Source organism: Scyliorhinus torazame, chromosome 6, assembly GCF_047496885.1.
Source record: "Scyliorhinus torazame isolate Kashiwa2021f chromosome 6, sScyTor2.1, whole genome shotgun sequence".
NCBI lineage: Eukaryota > Metazoa > Chordata > Chondrichthyes > Carcharhiniformes > Scyliorhinidae > Scyliorhinus > Scyliorhinus torazame.
Window position 1 is genome coordinate 225,034,426 of NC_092712.1, and position 23,067 is coordinate 225,057,492.

Below are 23,067 nucleotides of genomic sequence, written 5' to 3' on the forward strand. Positions count from 1 at the left end.
TGAGCATGGTTGACATTAGGTCTGGAGCAACGTGACGCAGGCGATGAGAACCTACCTGGGGCGCATAGGTAAGTCTTCTCCCAGGGGGGAGAGAGACACATGCATAGGCAGCAGCCCGGCACTCTCCGGGCACCGACTCCTGACAGTGCACCGACACTAGGGGCGCAGTGCCAGTATGATGCCAGGGGCAGTGCCGTTCGAGCTTCCTCTGGGCTTGAAGGGTATTCCCCGTGTGCGTGTGTGGGTTCTCCATATCCATGGTGGGTGGGATCCTATTGCTTTTATTTTTATTTCTGTTAGATCGGGGTGCCCTCTCTGGAAGGCTGACATTGCAGGCGGGGTGGGCTCAGATGGCGTGGAACCTGCCTACAGCATTTTATTTTTCAATGACTGCCAGCATGGGGCTTTGAACACCATGACCAGAACACTGGGAATATAGAGGTTTGTTGGGTCCATGCAGCCCCTGCACAGCAGCCATGATCCTTGATTGTTTGACCCTACACCCATTCTCACATGCCTCTGTAAGGATAAGATGCTAATTAAGAATATATGCTTTGCAGTATATAAACAATGGATTCTCACCAAAATGTGCAACATTAGTCAAGAATCCAAGCTTGTTCATTATGCATTAAACCTTTCAGCACTCAGCTAAGCCATGGCTCTCCATGGTTTGAGCAGGAGATTTAGAGGGTGTCCCTTAAATTGGTCAAATATTGCTATGCCGAATTGCTCCCATATGGCCTGAGAGCTCTCCCCGATTAATTTTTTCCAGCTTGTGTTTCAAACTGTATCATTCTTAAGCGAATGTGAAAAATCCTAAATGACCCTCTTACGGACTGACCTGATTAATACTGTACTCCTATATGCATCACCCAATGCCGGTGTCTTTGTATTTACATTGTGGACCTTGTGTTGCCCTATTATGTATTTTCTTTTTCTTTTCTTTTCATGTACTAAATGATCTGTTTGAGCTGCTCGCAGAAAAATGCTTTTCACTGCACCTTGTACACGTGACAATAAACAAATCCAGTCCAATCCAAAGTCTGTTGCCTTTTGCATGTGAGACCAGCTTCCAACCATTACTATCATACTCCAAGTTCCTTCCATCCTTCTCCATACTCACCATCAATGCTCACTCCCATTGCTTCTGTTACTATCCAGCCTCCCCCATTACCTCTGACCCAGTTATTGTTCATTTGAATATTCCTGCTCTCTAAATCTTTTAATGTTGATGTCTCCATACCGATTGTTGACGTGACACCTCCCCTTCGCGAGGCTCCATGCACCCCTACCTTCCAGGATTCTCCCATGGAACCATCAAATACTCACCTTTAACTTTTGATCTCCCAAGGTACAGGATCCAAATGATTCCCCAGAAGTTACTGTCCCCTCTGTCTCACAATGCTATGACTAGAAATCTAAGGACTAAATATCTTAGGGGATTGACTATACACCATACTGTGATCGATTGCCACTGCCCAGAGAGACCTTCCCCTGCCGAAAACCCGGACCAAGACATGTGTGTCATGCACTGCCCTCTCATATGGCCTATACAGCCTGAGGGAAGCCTCTTAAATATGTCCCCAATAGCAAGGCCTCAGCCCCAGGGCAGTCTTTTCGATATGTCTCCCACAGCATCAGCTCAGCTCAAGGACAGTCTCTTCATTATGTCCCTGACAGCGATAAATAACAAAAAACAACTTATATAATATATAGAATGTGGCTAAAGTCAAAAGAGTTGTAACTTGTGTACAGTTAAAAACATCATCAAAGAGTGGTAAGCTGCTTGGGAAAATACTGATCCCTGTGTTAATCACAGTTGGTTAGCACAGTTGTTTCACTGCTCCAGGGTCCCAGGTTCGATTCCCGGCTTGGGTCACTGTCTGTGCGGAGTCTGCACGTTCTCCCCGTGTCTGCATGGGTTTCCTCCGGGTGCTCCGGTTTCCTCCCACAGTCCAAAGATGTGACGGTTAGGTGGATTGACTGTGATAATTTGCCCTTAGTGTCCAAAAAAGGTTGGGTGGGGTTACTAGAATAGGGTGGAGGCATGGGCTTGGGTGGGGTGCTCTTTCCAAGGGCTGGTGCAGCCCCAATGGGCCGAATGGCCTCCTTCTGCATTGTAAATTCTATGACCTATGAATCACTTGACTGTTAACAAAGTCAAAGGAGTCCATATCACGGAACTCATTTGTTGCTATAGTTTTAATTTAATAATATTTAAATCTATCTCTGCACATCTCTACTGTTCAGCTCTTCCTGTCTATTTTCTTATATTGTTAAACAAATAAAATACTTAGAGAAAGTTTTCCTCACCTGTCTAGCCAGAACAAGAAGTGTGACGAAGAAAATAAAAAGAGAAATCACGCCCATTGTCTTCAGATCCTTCAGCACACCAGGTCTAACAAAGGAGGAGAAATCATGATCCTTAATATATTAAATCAGTATTTGAATAGAATTCTGGCAGCAGATCAGTGTATAGCTGTTGCAATAGCAGTGATCAATATTCAAACAATATGTATTCAATTTATTATATATATGTTATATTTAAATATAGACATCCTGTTAATACATTTTCTCCCACTTTTTAAATGTAATATTCATTGCAAGTTGTAACATTTCCATCTGTTTTTTTTAAAGTTATTGTGATAAACCTAACATGATGGAAAACATTATCAAAAGTTAAAAATTTCATATCCACCATAGAATATATTTATTTCAAGTTGTTCTTAATTGATTCCATCATATTCATTATTTCAAAATATGTATAACTTCTTTGACATTTTAAGATTTTTAAAAAACTCCAACTTTTTCTATCCATGAAATAATGTACATAATATGCCTAATAGTATGGGGCATAATGGAAGTTATTTGCTTCCTTTAAATTAAATAATGGCATGAGATTTAATTCCTTAGTGATGAAAAGAAAGCTAAAAGATGATTTAATACATATTTCAAAACATTTTGACCAATGAATAGAAAAAGGACATGGTTGAAGATTCAATGACAAGGAGAATTTAAAAACAATCATTACCAGAGTGAGATGAAAGGTTATGAGTGAATTATTTGGCCAAATAAATGCATGTAATGTCTTGCCACAAGGCAGAGTTGCGATAAAACTTCTAATGGATAGGTGGATAGATATTTGAAGCAGAGAAATAAATAGAGTTGTAAGGAGAAACCATAGCTTTGGATTTGCCTAGCAAAGAGCTGGCGGATAAATTATGGATTAAATTGCTACCTTCTTTGCAGTAAACATCTATGGTTGAATGATTCACACATATCTTAATAAACAGGAACAACTCAACAGAGACTTTCAAAACTCTACAGACATCTTGCAAAGTATGTACCTTTCCATCTTTACAGTTGTGTACAGCATTTTGCTATACTCATCAAAGAGCGAGGAATGGGTTTGCAGAAGAATTACATTGTAAACCACCACAGCAATCAGCATCATCACCATCTTCAGCTCATAGTTTACCCGCAGGAACACAGAACACGACATCAATCCCAAAATACAGCTGTATAGAAAATACTGGGGTAGAAAAGTAACACATTGAAACCCTATTATAATGAATGCTGTATAAAGTAATTTCCCTTAATAGGGTGAGAATCATACTGTTTGTTTCTGATATAGTAAAATACGTCTTTGAGGGCGATGTCTCTAATATTTTGGATGTATTGCTGGCGCAACCAATATAAAAGAAACAGCACCATAAAATCCTGTTGTAATTAGCATTGTGGACTCCAAGAAAAATGGGTGACGCCGGCAGAAGAAAAATAATGCTATTTTATATAACCTGAGTTATAACTCACTTAGAATATTAACCCAAGTTCTGGCCCACTCAATGGTGGGTAATAGAGGCTCTGGAAAAGGTTCAGAGGATGTCCAATAGATTGATCTCTCATTTAAAAGCTCATGGTTATGATTTGCCTAGAAAGATGGACCATTTTACTCCAGTGAAGCATATTTTCAGCAGATATCCTTTATGACACCATTGACTATAATCCAAAACAAAAAGTACTTCATTGACTGTGAAACACTTTGAGATATCTAGCGGTCATGAAAGGCACTACATAAATGGAAGTCTTCCTTTTTTGTTTAGATTAGATGGTGGTACTTAAATAACGGAAGAGATACATTGTGTTGGGGTGATTACATTGTTTGAATTTGAAAGGTTAGATAGAACCAGGCATCATGTACCAGGTTTGGAGTTAAAAAAACATTTTTAATAAATATTTTTATTCTCCTCCTTTTTCACATTTTCTCCCACATTTACATCCATCAACAATAAACAATAGTCAGCAAGATATGTCAATCTCCATAATAACAACAATCCCATCCGCCCACCAACCCCCAAACCTCAGCCCACATGTTTACATAAACAAATGACAAAAAGGAATCAGGGATTACCCGTAGTCACCCTTAATCTATACAGCCTCCCTCCCCCCCCAGCCACCCCCCCAACTAATGTTCGATGTTATCCAGTTCTTGAAAGTGCATAATAAATAGTGCCCATGACTTGGAGAACCCCTCCGAGCTTCCCCTCAGTTTGAACTTAACCTTCTCAAGGGCCAAGTATTCCAACAGGTCCCCCCGCCACGCCAGGGCACAGGGTGGAGAGGCTGCTCTCCATCCCAGCAGGATCCGCCTTCGGGCGATCAACGAGGCGAAGGCTTTGATATCTGCCTCCGCTCCCGTTTCCAACCCTGGCTGATCCGACACCCCGAATATGGCCTCCTGGGGACCCGGGTCCAGTTTCACACGCACCACCTTGGAAATAACCCTAAATTCCTCCTTCCAGTACTCCCCTAGCTTTGGATAGGACCAAAACATATGAACGTGATTCGCGGGTCCCCCCTGCAATGCTCACACACATCCTCTACTCCTTCAAAAAATCGGCTCATCCTCGCCCTCATGAGGTGCGCTCTATATACCACCTTCAGCTGTATCAGCCCCAACCTCGCACATGAGGTGGTGGCATTCACTCTCCGGAGCACCTCACACCAGACCCCTTCGATAACCTCTCCCAGCTCTTCCTCCCACTTTGCTTTGATCCCTTCCAGTGGTGCCTTATCCTCTTCCAGAATAGCTCCGTACACCGCTGACACTGCCCCCTTCTCCAGTCCCCTTGTCGTCAACACCTTCTCCAGCAATGTGGAGGCCGGTTCCTCTGGGAAGCTCTGTATCTCCTTCCTGGCAAAATCCCAAACCTGCATGTACCTAAACACTTCTCCCTGCTGTAGCCCATACTTCGCTTCCAGCTCCCTCAATCCTGCAAACCGACCCCGAAGAAACAAATCTTTTAGCGTCTTAATCCCCTTCTCTTCCCATTTCCGAAAACTTCCATCCCACCTCCCTGGCTCAAATCTGTGGTTCCCCCGAATCGGCATTTCCCTTGACCCTAAACCCAACCCGAAGTGTTGGCGAAACTGCCTCCAGATTTTCAATGAAGCAATTATTACCGGACTCCCTGAATATTTCCCCGGAGCTATCGGGAGCGGCGCTGTTGCAAGTTCCTTCAGTCCCGACCCCCTGCACAAACTCTCCTCCATTCTGACCCACTGAGAATCAACCCCTCTGACCCAGCTCCGCACTTTCTCCACGTTCGCCGCCCAGTAGTAGTACAACAGGTTCGGGAGACCCAAACCCCCTGCCTGCCTTTCCCTCTGTCCACCTTCTCTGGCCACCTTCCCTCCCCATATGAATGAGGTAATCCTTCCCTCAATCTCCCTGAATAATGACTTGGCAGGAAAATCGATAGCCATTGAAAAATAAACAGGAATCGCGGCAACACATTAATTTTAACCGCCTGTACCCGACCCGCCAGTGACAGAGGAAGGCCATCCCACCTTGCCAGATCGGCTTTCACTCTCCCCACCAAACTAGTGATGTTGTACCTGCGAAGCCTCCCCCACTCCCTGGCAACCTGCACCCCAGATACCTAAAATGAGTCCCTGCTCTACGGAATGGCAGCCCCCCCACCCCTGCCCCCACCCCCGGCCGAGACACCACAAAGGACTCACTCTTGTCCAGGTTCAACTTGTACCCCGAGAAAGACCCAAATACCCACAGTTGCTCCAATATTCCTCCTATCGACGCACTCGGCTCCGACACATACATTAAGCAAGTCGTCAGCATATAAGGACACCCTATGCTCTATCCCCCCCCCCACACTATTCTTTTCCATGCTCCCGAACTTCTCAATGCGATGGCCAATGGCTCAATCGCAAGTGCAAACAGCAGGGGGGACATAGGACATCCCTGTCTCGTCACACGGTGGAGAGAAAAGTATCTCGAACTGATATTATTTGTGCGGACACTCACCTTCGGTTCCTTATATAATAGCTTCACCCAGTTCACAAACCTTGGTCCAATCCCAAACCGCTCCAGCACTGCCATCAGGTACTCCCATTCTACCCGATCAAACCCCTTCTCGGCGTCCAATGCCACAACTACCTCTGTTTCCTTTCTTTCCGCCGATGCCATAACAACGTTCAAAACCCTCCTAATGTTCGAAAACAGCTGCCTCCCTTGCACGAACCCCGTCTGATCCTCCCCTATCACCTTCGGGAGACACTCCTCCAGCCTACCCGCCAGTACCTTCGCCAACACTTTTACATCCACATTCAGAAGTGATATGTGCCGATACGACCCACACTCCTTCGGATCCTTATCTTTTTTTAGTAACAGGGAAATCGATGCCCGTCCCAAGGTTTGCGGCAACACCCCCTTCCCTATCGCCTCCTCAAACATCCCCATCATCAGGGGTGCCAACCTATCCTTAAATTTATTTAAATATTCCACCGGAAACCCATCCGGCCCTGCCACCTTCCCCGGCTGCATCCTCCCAATCGCATCCTTTATCTCCTGCTCCACTATTGCTCCTTCTAATGTAGCCCTGTCCCCCTCCCCTAGCCTCGGGTACTCTAACCCATCTAGAAATTCCTGCATCTCACGGTCTCCCCTGAGTGGCTCTGACTTGTACAACCTCTCATAAAACTCCTCAAAAATCTTGTTAATCAGCACTGGGGCCACCACCAACTTCCCTGCCCTATGCTTCACCTGAAGAATTTCCCTTGCCGCTGCCTCCCTCCGGAGCTGGCCTGCTAACATACCTTATCATAACCTGCCTTATCTCCATGTTCATAAACTGCACCCCTTGCTCTTCTCAGTTGGCGCACCGCCTTCCTGGTGGACAGTCGGTTGAAGTTCGCCTGTAGTTCCTTCCGCTTTTCCAGGTTCGCCAGGTCCCCATCCTCTGCATACCTCCTATCTACCTCTAACATCTCATCTATTACCCTCTGCCGCTCAAACCTCTCCTCCTTATCCACCCTGGCCTTAAACAAAATTACCTCACCTCTCACCACCGCCTTTAGAGCCTCCCAGACGACTGCCTTCGACACCTCACCCGTACAATTGAAACCTACATATTCCTTAATTACTTTTTCAATTTTCTCACAGAACACTTGGTTCCCCAAAACCCCCACATCCAGTTTCCACCCCGGTCTCTGCGCTGCCCCCTTCTCCAGCACCATATCCACCCTATGCGGCGCATGATCTGACACTGCAATTGCAGAGTATTCCGACCCCTTGACTCCAGCCAGCAAAGCCTTCCCAACCACAAAAAGGTTGATCCGTGAGTATACCTTATGGACCGCTGAGAAAAACGAATACTCCCATTCCCTTGGGTGCAGGAACCTCCAAGGGTCCACCCCTCCTATTTCCACCATTAGCCCAGCCAGCGCCTCCTCCCCCCCTGATGGGACCAGCGAGCGCGGCCATGATCTGTCCAACCTTGACTCCTGCACCAAGTTCCAGCCCTCCCCCACAATCAGCTCATGCGTGTCCAAGTCGGCAATAGCCCCAAACACCTTCCTCGTGAATCCCACATCGTCCCAATTGGGACCGTATGCACTTAACAGCGCCATTAATCTGTCACAATCACATATCTACCCCCCTGATCTGCCACCACCGTCTCCATCTGGAAGCGTACCCTTTTGCTGACCAGCACCGCTACCCCTCGAGCCCTTCCATCAAATCCGGAGTGAAACACTTGGCTAACCCAGCCCTTTTTAAGTCTCACCTGGTCCTTCACCCTCAAGTGAGTCTCCTGCAGCATTGCTACATCGGCTTTCAAACTTTTTAAGATGTGCAAGCCCTCTTGACCGGACCTCATAGCCCTCTCACGTTCCACGTGATTATCCTTACTGGGGGTCTCTCACCCCCCCCCCCCTCCCCCCCACCTTTCTTGTCCACCATCACCATACCACCGGGCCCTGCCCCATAAGCCTGACGCGCCCCTGTCCATTGTTAACATCGAACCCCTTCCCCCACTCCCAAGAACCCCCCCCTACAAAAACATCCCCCAACATCCATCCCTCCACCCCCTCTTGCTCGCTTCGTCGGCCCATTGAAGCCTGCTATCCAGGCTCCAATGTCCGCAGTCCTCCTCTCACCTCACCCTCGTTCACTAACTGACTTTAGTTAGCTAGCGCGGGTGGCTCCCCCCGCCAAGACATCTCGCCCCCTTCCACCCAGTCCCAGAGAAAGAAACACCAAAACAAACCCAACAATCCAACCCCTACAATTCACTAACATAACATTTAACCGTCGCAAAACAGAACGCCATTAACTTGAACTCTGTAACATTGCAAAGAGAAGTAAATTTCAATACAAATCAGTAAAAAGAAAGTTTGTACATTTTCCAGCTGCTCAAACACAGTCCACAGTCTCTCTTCCAGTTCCGCTCTTCACATCTGTCCCAAGCCTTCTGCCCTCACGAACGCCTCAGCCGCCTCCGCTGTCTCAAAATAAAAGTCTTTGGCATTATATGTTACTCTCAACTTCGCCGGGTACACCACACCAAATCGCACCCCCTTCTTGTACAAAGCCGCCTTCATTCGCCCAAACGCCGCTCGTCTTTTTGCCAACTCCACCGTCAAGTCCTGGTAGATCCGAACCGCAGTACCATCCCACAGCACCTCACGCTCCTGCTTCGCCCAGCTTAATACTTTCTCCTTCATGCAAAACTTATGGAAGCAGATAATTACTGCCCTTGGCGGCTCGTTCACTTTGGGCTTCGGCCTTAATGACCGATGAGCTCTGTTTAGCTCGTACAGGGTGGGGCTCTCCCCCTCCCCCATCAGCTCCGCCAACTTCTCAGCGAAGTATTGCGTTGGCCTTGGGCCCTCTGTCCCTTCGGGCAAGCCCACAATTCTCAAATTGTACCGCCTTGAGCGGTTTTCCAAGTCTTCCAGCTTTGCTCGATGTCCTCTGTTAACTCCACCACCCTCCGCAGCTCGTCCCCCATCGAGGTGACCTGGTCGCTGTGTCGTGTCACGGCCTCCTCCACCTCCTTCATCTTCTCGCCCTGCTCTCTCACCTCGGCCGATGCCTTTGCCACCTCCACCCTCATCAGGCCGATTGCCTCCTCCACCCATGACCTCAATACGACCGCCATCTCTTTCCTCAAGGCCTCCATGTGCCTCACCAAATGTTTTTCCAGCTCCACCGCCATCACCTCGGTCATCTTCTCCACCGTAACTAGCGCGGCCCCGCCTTGCAGTTCGGCTTCCGCCATCCTGTCGACACTTTTGCTCGTCTTCTCCTTCGGCGGCGAACCCGCGTTTCCTCCTTTCTTCGACGCTGCTCTTTGCATCCTTTAGCGGCTTATTGTTTTTTATCTTCCTTCTTTTCTCCTCTCTCCCCCTTCACCCTCCTGCCCTTCATCAATCTGACATTCTTCTTTTTTGAAAAAAAAAAGGTGGGAGAGAGAAAAAGAAAAAAAAACTTTCACCAAACTTCCTTAAATCTTCTTTCTTTCTCCTCTGCATTCACCTGGGACCAGGCTTCAACCTTCTTTCTTCCTCCTAGGTGGGAGCCATCCGACATGGAGCACCCTCCCTACATGGTGCCCTGGCCTCGGGCCTGCTGCCTCGGCCTCCTCGTAGCTCTGCCCCCGCAACTCTGACCTGCTGCACCGGGCCCGGCGCCTCAGCCCCCCGCCGCCCGACACCCGCGCGGGGTTCTTTGCCGGTTTTTAAACCGGCCACGCTGGCTGCTCGTGGCAGCCCCAAAGGCCGACGATAGTCGAGGGGTGCGTGAGGACTCGGGGATTTCCCCGAAATCGCCGTGAATCGCGCCCACCGGCGGGAGCTCTTGTTGCTGCGGCCGCCCTGCTCGCCCATGCCACTGGAAGTCACCAGGTTTGGAGTTAAGAGGGTCTTCTTTTTGCAGAAAGGACTATTACTCCCTGGAACATGCTGCTTGGTTGCACAGTGAGTGTGGATTCATTGCAGACATGCAAACAGTAGCTGGATGACTGGGGCTGATGTTCCTGTGTACAAAAGATCGATGGGATGGATTGGGTGATTTGCCTCATGGTCATTGTCGTCTGTGAAACTGGTTTTGGCTGCCTTTGGGAGCCAGAGAGGAACCTACCAGAGTGTTTCCCAACTCCCCATCCTGAATTGGCAGAGAGTTTTTAAAAAGTATGTTTTTTTTCTGTACCAAGCAGATTATATAACTTCCGGTATGACCTTTTTGGGACAGTCTCGATGGACCAACTAACCTTTCCCTGCCATCATTTTTGTATGTTGGAACAAGCAGGGCTTTGTGCTGAGAGGGTTTTCACTATGGATGCGTAGTAGAAACTTAAAAAAAAAAATTATTGAAAAACAATTAACTACACAACAATACAACAAAGAATCAGAAATAAAATGAATAGTTACTATTTTTAACTTGTGTTGTTAACATTAGCAGCTGAGTGGTACTTATAATGTTGACATTTCAAAAGGTTTAATGTACTTAAGTGCAGGATTAAAATCAAAGACAACAAACTGCAGGTTGGCAATATTACTCTGATCTTTCCGTACAACCACTGCTGTGTGCATCAATCCATCAGTTGCCATCAGCTAAAGCTGCAAAGGTAATCCAGGCCAGGAGTTTTGCCATGATGGAGAAGCCCTACACATTTTTAACTCCCTCCCCTGATCCAAACATTTCCCATAAGTCCAAGTCTGCTACTTTCTATGTGTTGATTCTTCTTTTCTTGATTATAAGTTCTACATTCCATTTTTCAACGAAATGCTTCTAATTTACATTCCCGGGTCAATTCATAACTACTGTCAAGACGATAAAATAAATCACAAACACGGCTTGTCTGCCATACAAAAACTGTACCCTCTGGCAGATGATAAAACTCTTAAAATTGTACTTTTAGGTATACTTTGGTTCAATTAATCTTGAAGCATTTCATTAAAGATGCATTCCTAATAGAATTGCTGCCTCGGGAGAATCACGTGATGTGAGTGCGGGAACAATTGCATTTTCATGAGCTCCGACACTGCTCAGCTTTTAATCCTTTATTTTATCCTGGTGTAAATCTCATATTTGCTTTCTCTTGGGTTGCATGGCTTGTGCTATGTCCCTGGTGGTTTCTGATTGGTGTTTTCCGAAGAAGAGCCAAGATAAATTATAAAAATCCTTGTTTATTGTGGTGGTCAGAGTGGGCTGGGTGGGGCCCAGCTTGCAGTGGTGTACTTGCTACTGAGTGGGCTCTCGCTTCAGCAGTGCTGGGTGTATCCGGAAGATGGCCGCCAATGTTGTCCTGGGTGATGATTGATGCGACCATCAATTCACACGAGACGATGAGTAGAAGTGAACAGTGGTTTTAATCAGCTAGAACTGTGCCTGCCTCCGACTGCTCTGTACTGAGTGCAGATCTATATACCTCCCCCGAGGGGGCGTAGCCATAGGCGGAGCCCACAAGGGCATCAAAATAATACAATACAATGTAATACAATACAATGGAGAATGGTAGCAGTAATACGTTCACCACATTCACCCCCTGTTAAAAATTGAAGTCCAGCGGGGGTGAAGTGGGCTCGCAGATCGAGTCTGTCCGGCGCCTTGATCGTTCGCTGCGATCGTCTGAGCTCTGGCTTCGCTGCGGTCACGGGTGTTGAACTCGTCGCTGCGGGCATGGGTATTGGGCTCGTTGACTCCGGGAACATGTCGTCTGGAGCTTCATCACTGTAGGTCGGTGATGGGGGGAGGAGGGGGTGTAGGCCATGTAGGGGCATTGGCGATGTTCGGTGTAGGGTGGGGGGGGTAGGTGATGGTCACAGGGGAACCGGCGGGTGCCAAATCCCGGAGGGAGACTGCATCTTGTCGGCCGTCGTGGTGCGCCACGTAGGCATACTGAGGGTTGGCGTGAAGGAGCTGGACCCTCTCAACCAGCGGGTTGGAGTTATGGCTCCTCACATGCTTTCGGAGGAGGACAGGCCCCGGTGTCGTCAGCCAGGACGGAAGCGAGCCCCTGGAGGTGGATTTCCTGGGGAAGACAAATATGCGGTCATGAGGGGTCTCGTTCGTGGCTGTGCAGAGGAGCGACCTAATGGAGTAGAGCTCGTCGGGGAGGACCTCTCAAGCCACCTTAAAGAAATCAATAAACGGCTTCACCGATGGGTGAACCCATCCGCCGACCCTTTCAAGACAAACTTAATCTTCTGTAACCTCAGGAATTCCACCAGGTCACTCACCCACACCCCACTTTCGGCGGCTCCAAGTCCCACCACCCGAGCAATCCCCGTCTCCAGGCTACCAGGGAGGCAAAGGCCTAAACATCGGCTTCTCTCATCCCCTGGACTCCCGGGTCTTCCGACACCCCAAGTATTGCCAACTCTGGATTCAGGACTAGCTCCACACCTGCACCTCGGACATCACGTCCAAGCACCCCTCCCAGAACCCCCTCAGTCTTGGACACACCCAGAACATGTGGATGTGATTCGCAGGCTGCTATCCTCCACTCCCTCAAAGAACCTCCTCATTCTCGCCACCATCATATGCGCCCTATGTACCACTTTGAACTGGATGATGCTTAGCCTCGTACACGACAAGAACGCAGTCACCCTCCGCAAGGGCTCGAGCCAAGTCTTAGCCCCCACCTTCACTCACAGCTCCTCCTCCCACTTGCGCTTAATGTCCTCCGCCTGGGATCCCTCCCATTTAATTAACTCCTTGTAGACCTCGGACATTTTCCTCTCCCCTATTTCGACCCTCGGCAGCACCTGGCAACCCCAGGGCCGGCAGCCCAGGAAAGGATGGCACCCCTCTCCTTACAAAGTCCCGAACCTGCAGGTACCTAAAGCCGTTTCCGAGTCAACCACCCCATCGGCAGCGCTTTATCCAGCAAAAAAAAATCAATCCGGGAGTACACTCGCTGCACATGGGCGAAGCATGAAACCGCCTTCGCCCTTGACCTTCCAACCCTTCACGGCTCCACACCCCCCTGCCCCCTCCCACCCCCACCCCATGTGCTCCATAAACCCCCTCAGCTCTTTCGCCACTGCTGACACCCTCGCCGACTTATGACTCGACCGGTCCAAGCTCGGATCTATGACCGTTTAAAAATCCCCCCATGTAATCAGCCGAAGCGAGTCCAAGTCAGGAATCTTCCCTAACACCTGCCTTATAAAATGCACATCATCCCAATTCGGGGCATAGACCTTTACCAGAACCACCAGCATCCCCTTGAACTATCCACAAACCATCACATACCTCCCCTCCGGATCGGCCAGAATACTCCCCACCTCAAACGCAACTCGCTTATTAACCAACACTGCCACCCCCTCATCTTCTTATCCAGCCCCTTCCCCACCCATCCCTCCCTCAGCTTTGTCTGGTCCCCTATCTTCAGGTACGTCTAATGCAAAAAGGCCATGTCCGCCTTCAAACACCTCAGATGCATGAACACACGCAGCCATTTAACTGGCCCATTCAACACCCTCACGTTCCACGTGACCATCCCCTGCCGATCAGCCATACATCTTTTTGGGCTAGCCCTCGCCCATGTTATGCGACCCTTCAGGCCTGTCCTCAGATGTCTACCGCCACCGATCTCTTGCAAACTGCGCTACACCACAACCATGTCAGCAGCCCTTCCCACCACCGACCCTCAAACAAAAAAACAACTCCCTCCCTCTCCTCCACGCCTTCCTCCTGGCAACCCCCCACACTTCACTCCCTTTAACTAGTCCACCCAGCTAGCATGGTGGCCCCTGCCCAAGACCTCCAGTCATCCTATCTCCCTCCAATTACCCCCCCCACCAACTCAACCATCTATCCTTCAAGAGTTACAAAAGGCACACTCACCATCGTTGGTCCCCTGTCAAAACCTGTCCCCGAAAACCCACCACCAAGCAGTTTAAAGAGCACCCAAAACTCCTCCAAGGTTCAATGTCCTCACATTCCTCCCTGTCCATTGTCCCTCAGTAATTCCATCGCCTCCTCTGGCATGTTGAAATAAAACCCTTGCTTCTGGAAAGTCACCCACAGGCAACAGTACTCCAAACTTCACCCCCTTTTTAAAGAGGGGAGCTTTAATCTAGCCCTCCTCTTCGCCAGCTCTGCACCTAAGTCCGAGTACACCTGCAGCTTGTTCCTTTTGCATTTACAGTTCCTGGTCTGCCTCACCCATTGAAGGATCTACTTCTTGTCCAGAAAGCGGTGCCTTGGCTAGGTCTTCCAGGGCTTCTTTACTTTGCTGCCACAACATATAATTTTGGAACACCACCAACTGGTGTTCACCTGCTTTGCCAAAGCTAAACTTCGTTGATCGGCCAGGGCTGATGATAGACTTCAGAATAAGAATTATGGAACCTTTGATGTTTGCAAACTAGTTCTCTCAGTGGCAGGCATGAAGCACACATTACACTTTCACATTGTAGACATGGATGTTGACTCAGTACTTGGTACAAGATTATGTGAATCCCTGAATCTAGTCGAGTGACTATGTGTCCTAGAAGATGGCTGGTCACCCGAGCACAGTGAATCACTGCAAGACATTACAGTGTGCATGGTGTATGAGGATTCAAAAGAAATCCTAGTGGAGGACGACAAACCAGACAAGGGAACGGAAATGTCCGGGAGCATTCCCCAATTCTGGTTAACAGTCTTCAAGAATGTGCATAGGCTCAATGGAATGATACAAGATCATGCTGAACCTGAATTACAACATCTACAAGATGTGAGTGTTGAATGGGCAGAGAATGAAAAGCCGTGGGGCTTCACTCTGGAGTTTACATTCGGGCCTAATGAGTATTTCACGATCGAGTTGATCACTAAAGTGTATCAGTCGGACTGACGGCCGCTGAAATTGTTCTTTGCTGAACCACAAATCATCGGCTGCACAGGTTGCATGATCAACTGGAGGGAGGGAAAAAATGTAACAATGAGAACAATCCGAACTGAACCAAAGTACAGGAGTCGGAGTATTCCAAGAACAGCGACAATAGCTGTACCAAATGAAAACTTCTTCAATTTCTTCATTCCCACTGAAGTTCCACAAAATGGAATTTTAAGCCAAGCTTCGGCGGCCAAACAAAAGGCTGAGTTTGAACGTGGCGCTCTATTTTGTGAACAAAGAATTCCGTATGCAATGTTATATTTTCAGATGAAATCAATGCAGATGATGCTGAATACGAGGACGATTACTACAAATATCTGCTCGAAGTTGTCGACGATGATGCAGAAAGTGATGGCATGAAGGGTGAGACCGCTGACGAACACTATGAGCTGCTTGCAGATCCCTTTTCCAGCAGCACAGATGAAACTCCAGAGGTACGGCTCCGGGGGCCTGCAAGCAAAGACAAGGTGGTGATTGGGGATGCCCAGACAGCGTTGGACTCTGTGGAGAGCGAGAGTTTGGAGATGGTTCACTTAGAAATTGAAGCTGCTGATACAACTGAAGATCAGCCATTGGTTGAGCCGGAGACGCAAGAAGCCATCCTGATATTGGATAAACTGGCCTCGGAGGTATATGGTGACCCGTTCCAAGTCTTTGAAATGGGTCCGGTAATTTACTCCCAAGCCATTGATGTCACCGATGACTAATGGGAGGACATAAATGACGATGCCGATGACAGCGACGTGGAGGTTGAAATAGTAGGCAACTCTGAGACTGACCCTGAGGAAAAGCTGATGACAATTTCATTATGCAGTTCCACAGACCCTTCACACGTTTGTGACTTTGATCAAGAGACCCAGTGCCTGGTTCAGCTCAGCTAGAGAGCATAGTATCTCAAGTGATGAAGAGAAAGTCACTAGTGTTCCAGCAAGCCAAGAAGAGGTGAGATCTACAACCCCAGTTCCAACCTTCACGTAGGCACCAGAAACCGAGGTAATCCAGCATGTTGATGAGGCCGCAGAAGTGGGCGTGGGCATGCCACACAAAGATGATGCGACATCTAAACTGCTGCAGACCTCTCAACACATAGCAACAACCGGCACCACGCCAGAGGCTGCCACGGAAAAAAAAAACAAGAGCCACACAAAAATCCATCAGCATGTTCTCAAAGTTAAGAGGAGAGGAGAAGACTGGGGGAGCTAGCTCATCCCACCAACAAGCCAGCAACGAAAACAGTCACAAGTAGGAAACAGCATCATGCAAGGAAGCGAAAGAGAAAGCGACTAGTAACACAAGTAAGGCAGTCATGGACACAGGCCTTCCAAAGGCACAGAGCAAAGAGCAAGAGAAACAAGAGGCTGGCAACAGCTTGAAGGATCACAGAGGTGATCCCATGAGGGAGGCACAATGAGATCTGTGCAAAGGAAATGGACTCTTGTCAGGCACAGCATGTTTTTGGACACCTTAGTAAAACTCGTTCGCTTTATTAGCCACATATAATGAATGTATAAAGTTTAACATTTAATGTTGCCTGTAAAATTATCTTAATGTTTTGTAAGGAAGTGGGATGTGGTGATATGCTTCTGGGCTATATCATAGATGGATGGTGTGCGACCTCCAACCAGCAGGTGGCGATGCAGCTACTTCATGCGGTCTCTAGATCAAGGTCATGTGACCAATGACTCCCATATAAGGGGAGACACATCTGGCCATCTTCAGAAGCAGACTGAGAGGGTAATAAGACATACAAGTGAATGGTCAGTGCTAGGTGAAGATTCCAGAGGAGTAGTAAGCAAGCTCCATGATAACATGCTCTGTATCAGATTGCTATCTTACCATATGAGACTCAATAAATGATTCTGGTTTGGATAAGTCGAAGTGTTTGGTGGATTCCTTCGTAAGGTATAAAGGACCAAATACAGCACTCATTGAGATTCAGGATTGCCCCCAGTTAGAGATAATCCATGTCGGGTTCTTATTGGATTTATAAAAAAATTAATTTTAGGCTATTTGAATTTAAGAATACGTGCCTTTATTCTTCAATGGCCTGGGCAGATTTAGTATCCTGGGAAGGATTGGATTCCTTCTGACTCCTGAGGTTCAGCAGTCTTTCACTTGAGTTTCTCTCTATGGTCCTCCTTTGGGCTATTTGAACAGGAAGATTTAATAATTTTTTTTCAAATTTGGAGTACCCAATTATTTTTTTCCAATTAAGGGGCAATTTAGCCTATCCGCCTAACCTGCACATCTTTTGGGTTGTGGGGCTGAAACCCACGCAGACACAGGGAGAATGTGCAAACTCCACACGGACAGGTCTGACCCAGGGCCGGGATTCGAACTCGGGTCCTCAGCGCCGTAGTCCCAGTGCTAATCATTGCGCCACCTTGCTGCTCCTGGGACGATTTAATAATGGTGCATGCTGAGGTTAGATTGGCTAATTCTGATTGAGTTGTTGAGGAGAGGTATTACTCTTGGTATCATTTCTGTGATGACAATTATTCTGAGTCAGTTCGGACATCTTTCCTCTGGGGATCCTCTTCCTTTCTCTCTGCTTCTAGGTGAGCAGGATGCTGTTTCTAATCCTGGTCTGGTCCAGTGGTTTGGGAGAGGTACCGGGAAGGAGGGACTCGACGGTCCCTCCCAGGGTGCCCAATTGTTGGGGGTCTTGACGGTTCTTCTTCTTCTTGGGTCAGGGTACCCCCCCCTCCCCCCCCCCCCCCCCCCACCTTCTAGCTGGGCCTAGAGTGATTATCCTCTTCTTCTTAGTACTTGTAGGGATGGTGCATTATCCCAGAGAGGGTGGGAGAGGTAAGAGCTTGGTTGGGGTGTGTAGGATTTGGGGGATGCTAGAGACCCTTGTGGTATAATTTCCTGGGCAGCATGGTAGCATAGTGGTTAGCACAATTGCTTCACAGCTCCAGGGTCCCAGGTTCGATTCCCGGCTGGATCACTGTCTGTGCGGAGTCTGCACGTTCTCCCCGTGTCTGCGTGGGTTTCCTCCGGGTGTTCCGGTTTCCTCCCACAGTCCAAAGATGTGCGGGTTAGGTGGATTGGCCATGCTAAATTGCCCTTAGTGTCCTAAAAAAATGTTAAGTGGGGGTTGCTGGGTTACGGGGATAGGGTAGATACGTGGGCTTGGGTAGGGTGATCTTTGTAAGGGCCGGTGCAGACTCGATGGGCCGAATGGCCCCCTTCTCACTGTAAATTCGAATTCTAAAATTATAATTCTATCTGTATGTGCTGGGCTTGGCTAAGTCCAGCGCTATGGCTAGTATCCTGTTGCCTCTGGGAGTTTGAGGTGTCCCTTTTCGAGGGTGCTTGTTGGAAGCATCCTTGGAGATTAAGTTTTGCTTCTTCAGGGGCCTGGGGATGAGCCGAGTCCTATGCTTGGTGGATATCCTGTTGTCTCCTGGAGATGGGAAGCTCTATGGTTTTTTGGTTGATTGCGCATCCTGTTCTCTTTTTCTTTGGTGGTTGGTTGGCATGTGCCAGGGTCATATGGAGCCTGGGCTGGATCCTGATTCCTTGTTATCCGGTGGGTTATTTCTGGTAGTTTGAACTTCTCCTTCCTTTTACTTCTTCTACCTTTCTTGGGAGGTTCTGAAAATTTGATGATAATCCGAACATGTTGTTGCATAATCGTATACATAGAACATAGAACATGCAGTGCAGAAGGAGGCCATTCGGCCCATCGAGTCTGCACCGATCCACTTAAGCCCTCACTTCCACCCTATTCCCGTAACCCAATAACCCCTCCTAACCTTTTTTGGTCACTAAGGGCAATTTAGCATGGCCAATCCACCTAACCTGCACGTCTTTGGACTGTGGGAGCAAACCGGAGCACCCGGAGGAAACCCACGCAGACACGAGGAGAATGTACAGACTCCGCACAGACAGTGACCCAGCAGGGAATCGAACCTGGGACCCTGGCGCTGTGAAGCCACAATGTTATCCACGTGTGCTACCGTGCTGCCCAAAATTGGTAATTTTGGGTGCCCAATTGTTGGAGGCCTCGAAAAATATGGCACAATGATGCACGCCCTGGCACTCCATGCCAGCCCACAATTACTACAAAAAATCAGGTTAAATCTTCCGCTCCATGTTCAGATGCACACCAATATACATCTCCCCCATCTCCAGAGGCACCAATGACCCACCACAGCCCCTTGGATACCAGACCAAACAGTAGCCACGCAGGTGCAAAGCATGGATTCTTTATACACATCCTTACAAAAATAAAGAAAAAACACAAAAAGCCCAGTCTTAAGGGAAGTTATATGTACACCACACAATGCAACTTAACCTCAAACTAAGGCCCAGTGCAGAGCCAACATCATTCCACACCCCGAAAATGGCTTCTGGGGGACCAGGTTCCAATTCCTTTTGTAAGATCGCTGACATGATGCTGAAGAAGGAGCCCGAAAGGTTCGCCAGGTTAGGACGTGCCCAAAAGGGCAACACCGTAGCACAGTGGGGAGCACTGTTGCTTCACAGCTCCATGTGGGTTTCCTCCGGGTGCTCCGGTTTCCTCCCACAAGTCCCGAAAGCTGTTAGGTAATTTGGACATTCTGAATTCTCCCTCTGTGTACCCGAACAGGTGCCGGAATGTGGCAACTAGGGGCTTTTCACAGTAACTTCATTGCAGTGTTAATGTAAGCCTACTTGTGACAATAAAGATTATTTTTAAAAAACATATGTACGTGATTCACTGGACCCCTCCCAGACCTCATTCAATTTTATTTAAACATCAAATATTACCTATTAAAAATATTCACTCGGCACAAAATTGAATGAAGTACCAGTATATAAAGCAATAAGTACCTTCACTTAATTATTTTGAAAATTCTTTCACTGGATATGGGCATCGTTAGCAAGGCTAACATTTGTTGCTCATCCCTAATTGCTCTTGAGAAGGTGGTGATGAATCGCCTTCTTGAACCTCTGCAGTCAATCTGGTGCAGGTATACATATAATGCTGTCAGAAAGGGAGTTCCAGGATTTTGATCCAATGACAGTGAAGGAATGGCAAGTCAGGGTGGTCTAGAGGGGAACTTGCAGGTGGTGGTATTCTCATCTGTCTGTTAGACTTCTTCTAGGTGGCAGAGGTTGCAGGTTTATAAGGTGCTCTCAAATGAACCTTGGACCCAGACAACATTCTGCTGTCACTGTGCATCAATGGACGAGAAAGGAATGTTTAAATTGGCGGAAGAAGTGACAATCAAGCAATCTGCTTTGTTCAGGATGTTATCATGCTTCTTGAATGCTGTTGGAGCCATACTCATTCACGAAAATTGAGAATATTCTATCACACTTGTTACCTCTGCCTTGTAGACGGTGAACAGGATTAGGGATGTCAGAGGGGAGTTACTGAACTCAAATTTCCCAACCCCTGGCCTGCCCTTGTGGTCACAGTAGTTATATGACTGGTTCTATTCCATTTCTAATCAATGGTAAACAGCCGGAATGGGGTGACTCAGAGATAGTAATGCCATTGAATGTTAAAGGGAGATGGTTAGATTCTCTCTTTTTGGAGATGATCATTATGCAACACTTGTGTGGGGCGAATGTTACTTGCCACTTATCTGTCCAAGCCTGAATGTGGTCTGGGTCTAGCTGCTTACGGACATGGACTACTTCAGCATCAAAGAAGTTACAAATGGTGCTGAACATTGTGCAATCATCAGCCAACATCTCCACTTCTGACTTTATGATGGAGGAAATGTCATTGATGAAGTAGCTCAAGGGGGTTGGGACTAGGACATTACCCTGAGGATCGCCTTCAGCGATATTCTGGTGTTTGACCTCGAACAAACACAACCACATTCCTTTGTGCTAGGTTTGACTCAAAACAGTGGCTAGTGTTCTCACAGATTCCCATTCAGTTTAATTTTGCCAGGGCTCATTGATGCCACATTGGGTCAAAAGAAGCATTAGCCACCAATACATTTATTAATGGTGTGTACACCAACGAATCAATTGAACAACAGGGACAAGCGAATGAATTAATGCAGAATTGGGCACCAGTGAATTAGTAAATTTATATAATACAGTTAGAGCAACAAATCAACAAAGGAATAGAGTAGATGCAGAAATGAAATAATGAATTAATGTGACAGTATGCACACCAACAGATCAATGAAAGTATGAAGGAACAAATACACCAACAAATGAATAATTGGGACATCGACAAATCAAAAATCCATACAGCAGCAGGCAGCAGTCAACTTGTGCACAACAAATAATTAAATTAATGCAACAGTGCTAATCAATGATTTAATTGCAGAAATTAGTATTAAACATAGAAAATAGAAGCAGATGAAGACCATTCGGCCCTTCGAGCCTGCTCCGCCATTCATTATGATCATGGCTGATCATCAAGTTCAATACCCTGATCCCACCTTTCCCCCATATCTCTTGATCCCTTTAGCCCCAAGAGCTATATCTAATTCCTTCTTGAAATTACACAATGTTTTGGCCTCAACTACTTTCTGTGGTAGTGAATTCCACAGATTCACCACACTCTGGGAGAAGAAATCTCTCCTCACCTCAGTCCTAAAAGGTTTACCCCTTACACTCAGACTATGATACCCTAGTTCTGGACTCCCCACCATTGGGGAACATTCGTTCTGAATGATAGATTATCATAGAATTTACAGTGCAGAATCCACCCTGTCTAATCCTGTTAGAATTTTGTAAGTTTCTATGAGATCCCCCCTCACTCTTCTAAACTCCAGTGAATAGAAAGCTAACCAATGTAGTCTCTCCTCATGACAGTCCCGCGACCCCAGGAATCAGCCTGGTAAACGTTCGCTATACTCCCTCCATAGCAAGAACATTCTTCCTTAAATAAGGACACCAAAACTGCTCACAATACTCCAGGTGTGGCCTCACCAATGCCCTATACAACTGCAGTAAAACATCTCTATTCCTATACTCAAATCCTCTCACTATGAAGGCCAACATATAATTTCCCTTCCTTACTGCCCACTGTACCTATTAACACAGGAATAAGTTAAAGAGGTGCAGATATCGATGAATTAATGCAAAATTGATAAGATATCAGGCTGAAATTAATTAATGAATTCACGGAGCAGTGAGCACATATGACATACCATGTATTAATTAATGGAGTCATGCGAACTAGTGCTTAATTAATGTACCATAGAATCATTTTTCATTTGTTGCAACTGCTCCCTCCTGTAGCTGTTAATTTACTTTCAGTGGTTTCACCTCTAGTTTATTTTTCAAAACACTATGCGTAGTTTTTAATGGAATTGGCACCTGTAATAGTAAGTTATGGAATCTGCAAATCTCTAATACTAAATTATGAAGATGTTTTTAATTCATGAGGGCACAAAGGCAATTATTACTACTTAATATGAGGTATGAAATCAGGTGCACACAAGTCATTTGGGTTGGGTAATCACTAAGGGTTCCCAAGTGTCCCATCAATTGGCAATGTGAAAATTAGGAAGGAATCATTTTCATCTTCAGCATTTAAGGGCAAATGCAACAAAATGGATTAGCCACCAGTTTTCAACTCATCCAATTTTTATTTTATTGAAATCAAGGAAAACAAAAATTGAACAGATTCTAATAGGTTTGGGCAAACACTTCCAACCAAGTAGTGAAGATGGAAAGTAGCCTATTGGTTTTAAATACCTGGGGCGAGATTCTCCGACCCCCCGCCGGGTCGGAGAATCGCCGGGGGCTGCCGTGAATCCCGCCCCCGCTGGTTGCCGAAGTCCCCGGCACCAGAGATTCGGCGGGGGCGGGAATCGCGCCGCGCCGGTTGGCGGGCCCCCCCGCTCAATTCTCCGGCCCGGATGGGCTGAAGTCCCGCCGCTAAAATGCCTGTCCCGCCAGCGTAAATTATACC

General features: G+C 47.3%; 1 protein-coding gene across 3 annotated transcripts in view; it reads right to left on the reverse strand.

Annotated features, from left to right (window-relative positions):
• Nucleotides 1-23,067, reverse strand: part of LOC140425321 (adenylate cyclase type 2-like) — a 1,061,108-nt gene that overhangs the window by 80,532 nt on the left and 957,509 nt on the right. For all 3 annotated transcript variants that reach the window (XM_072509476.1, XM_072509475.1, XM_072509478.1), the window contains exons 19-20: nt 3,348-3,532; nt 2,314-2,398 (exon numbers count right to left, since the gene is read on the reverse strand). In XM_072509476.1, coding sequence (XP_072365577.1) covers nt 2,314-2,398; nt 3,348-3,532 — 270 coding nt within the window. The remainder of the gene's footprint in view (nt 1-2,313; nt 2,399-3,347; nt 3,533-23,067) is intronic.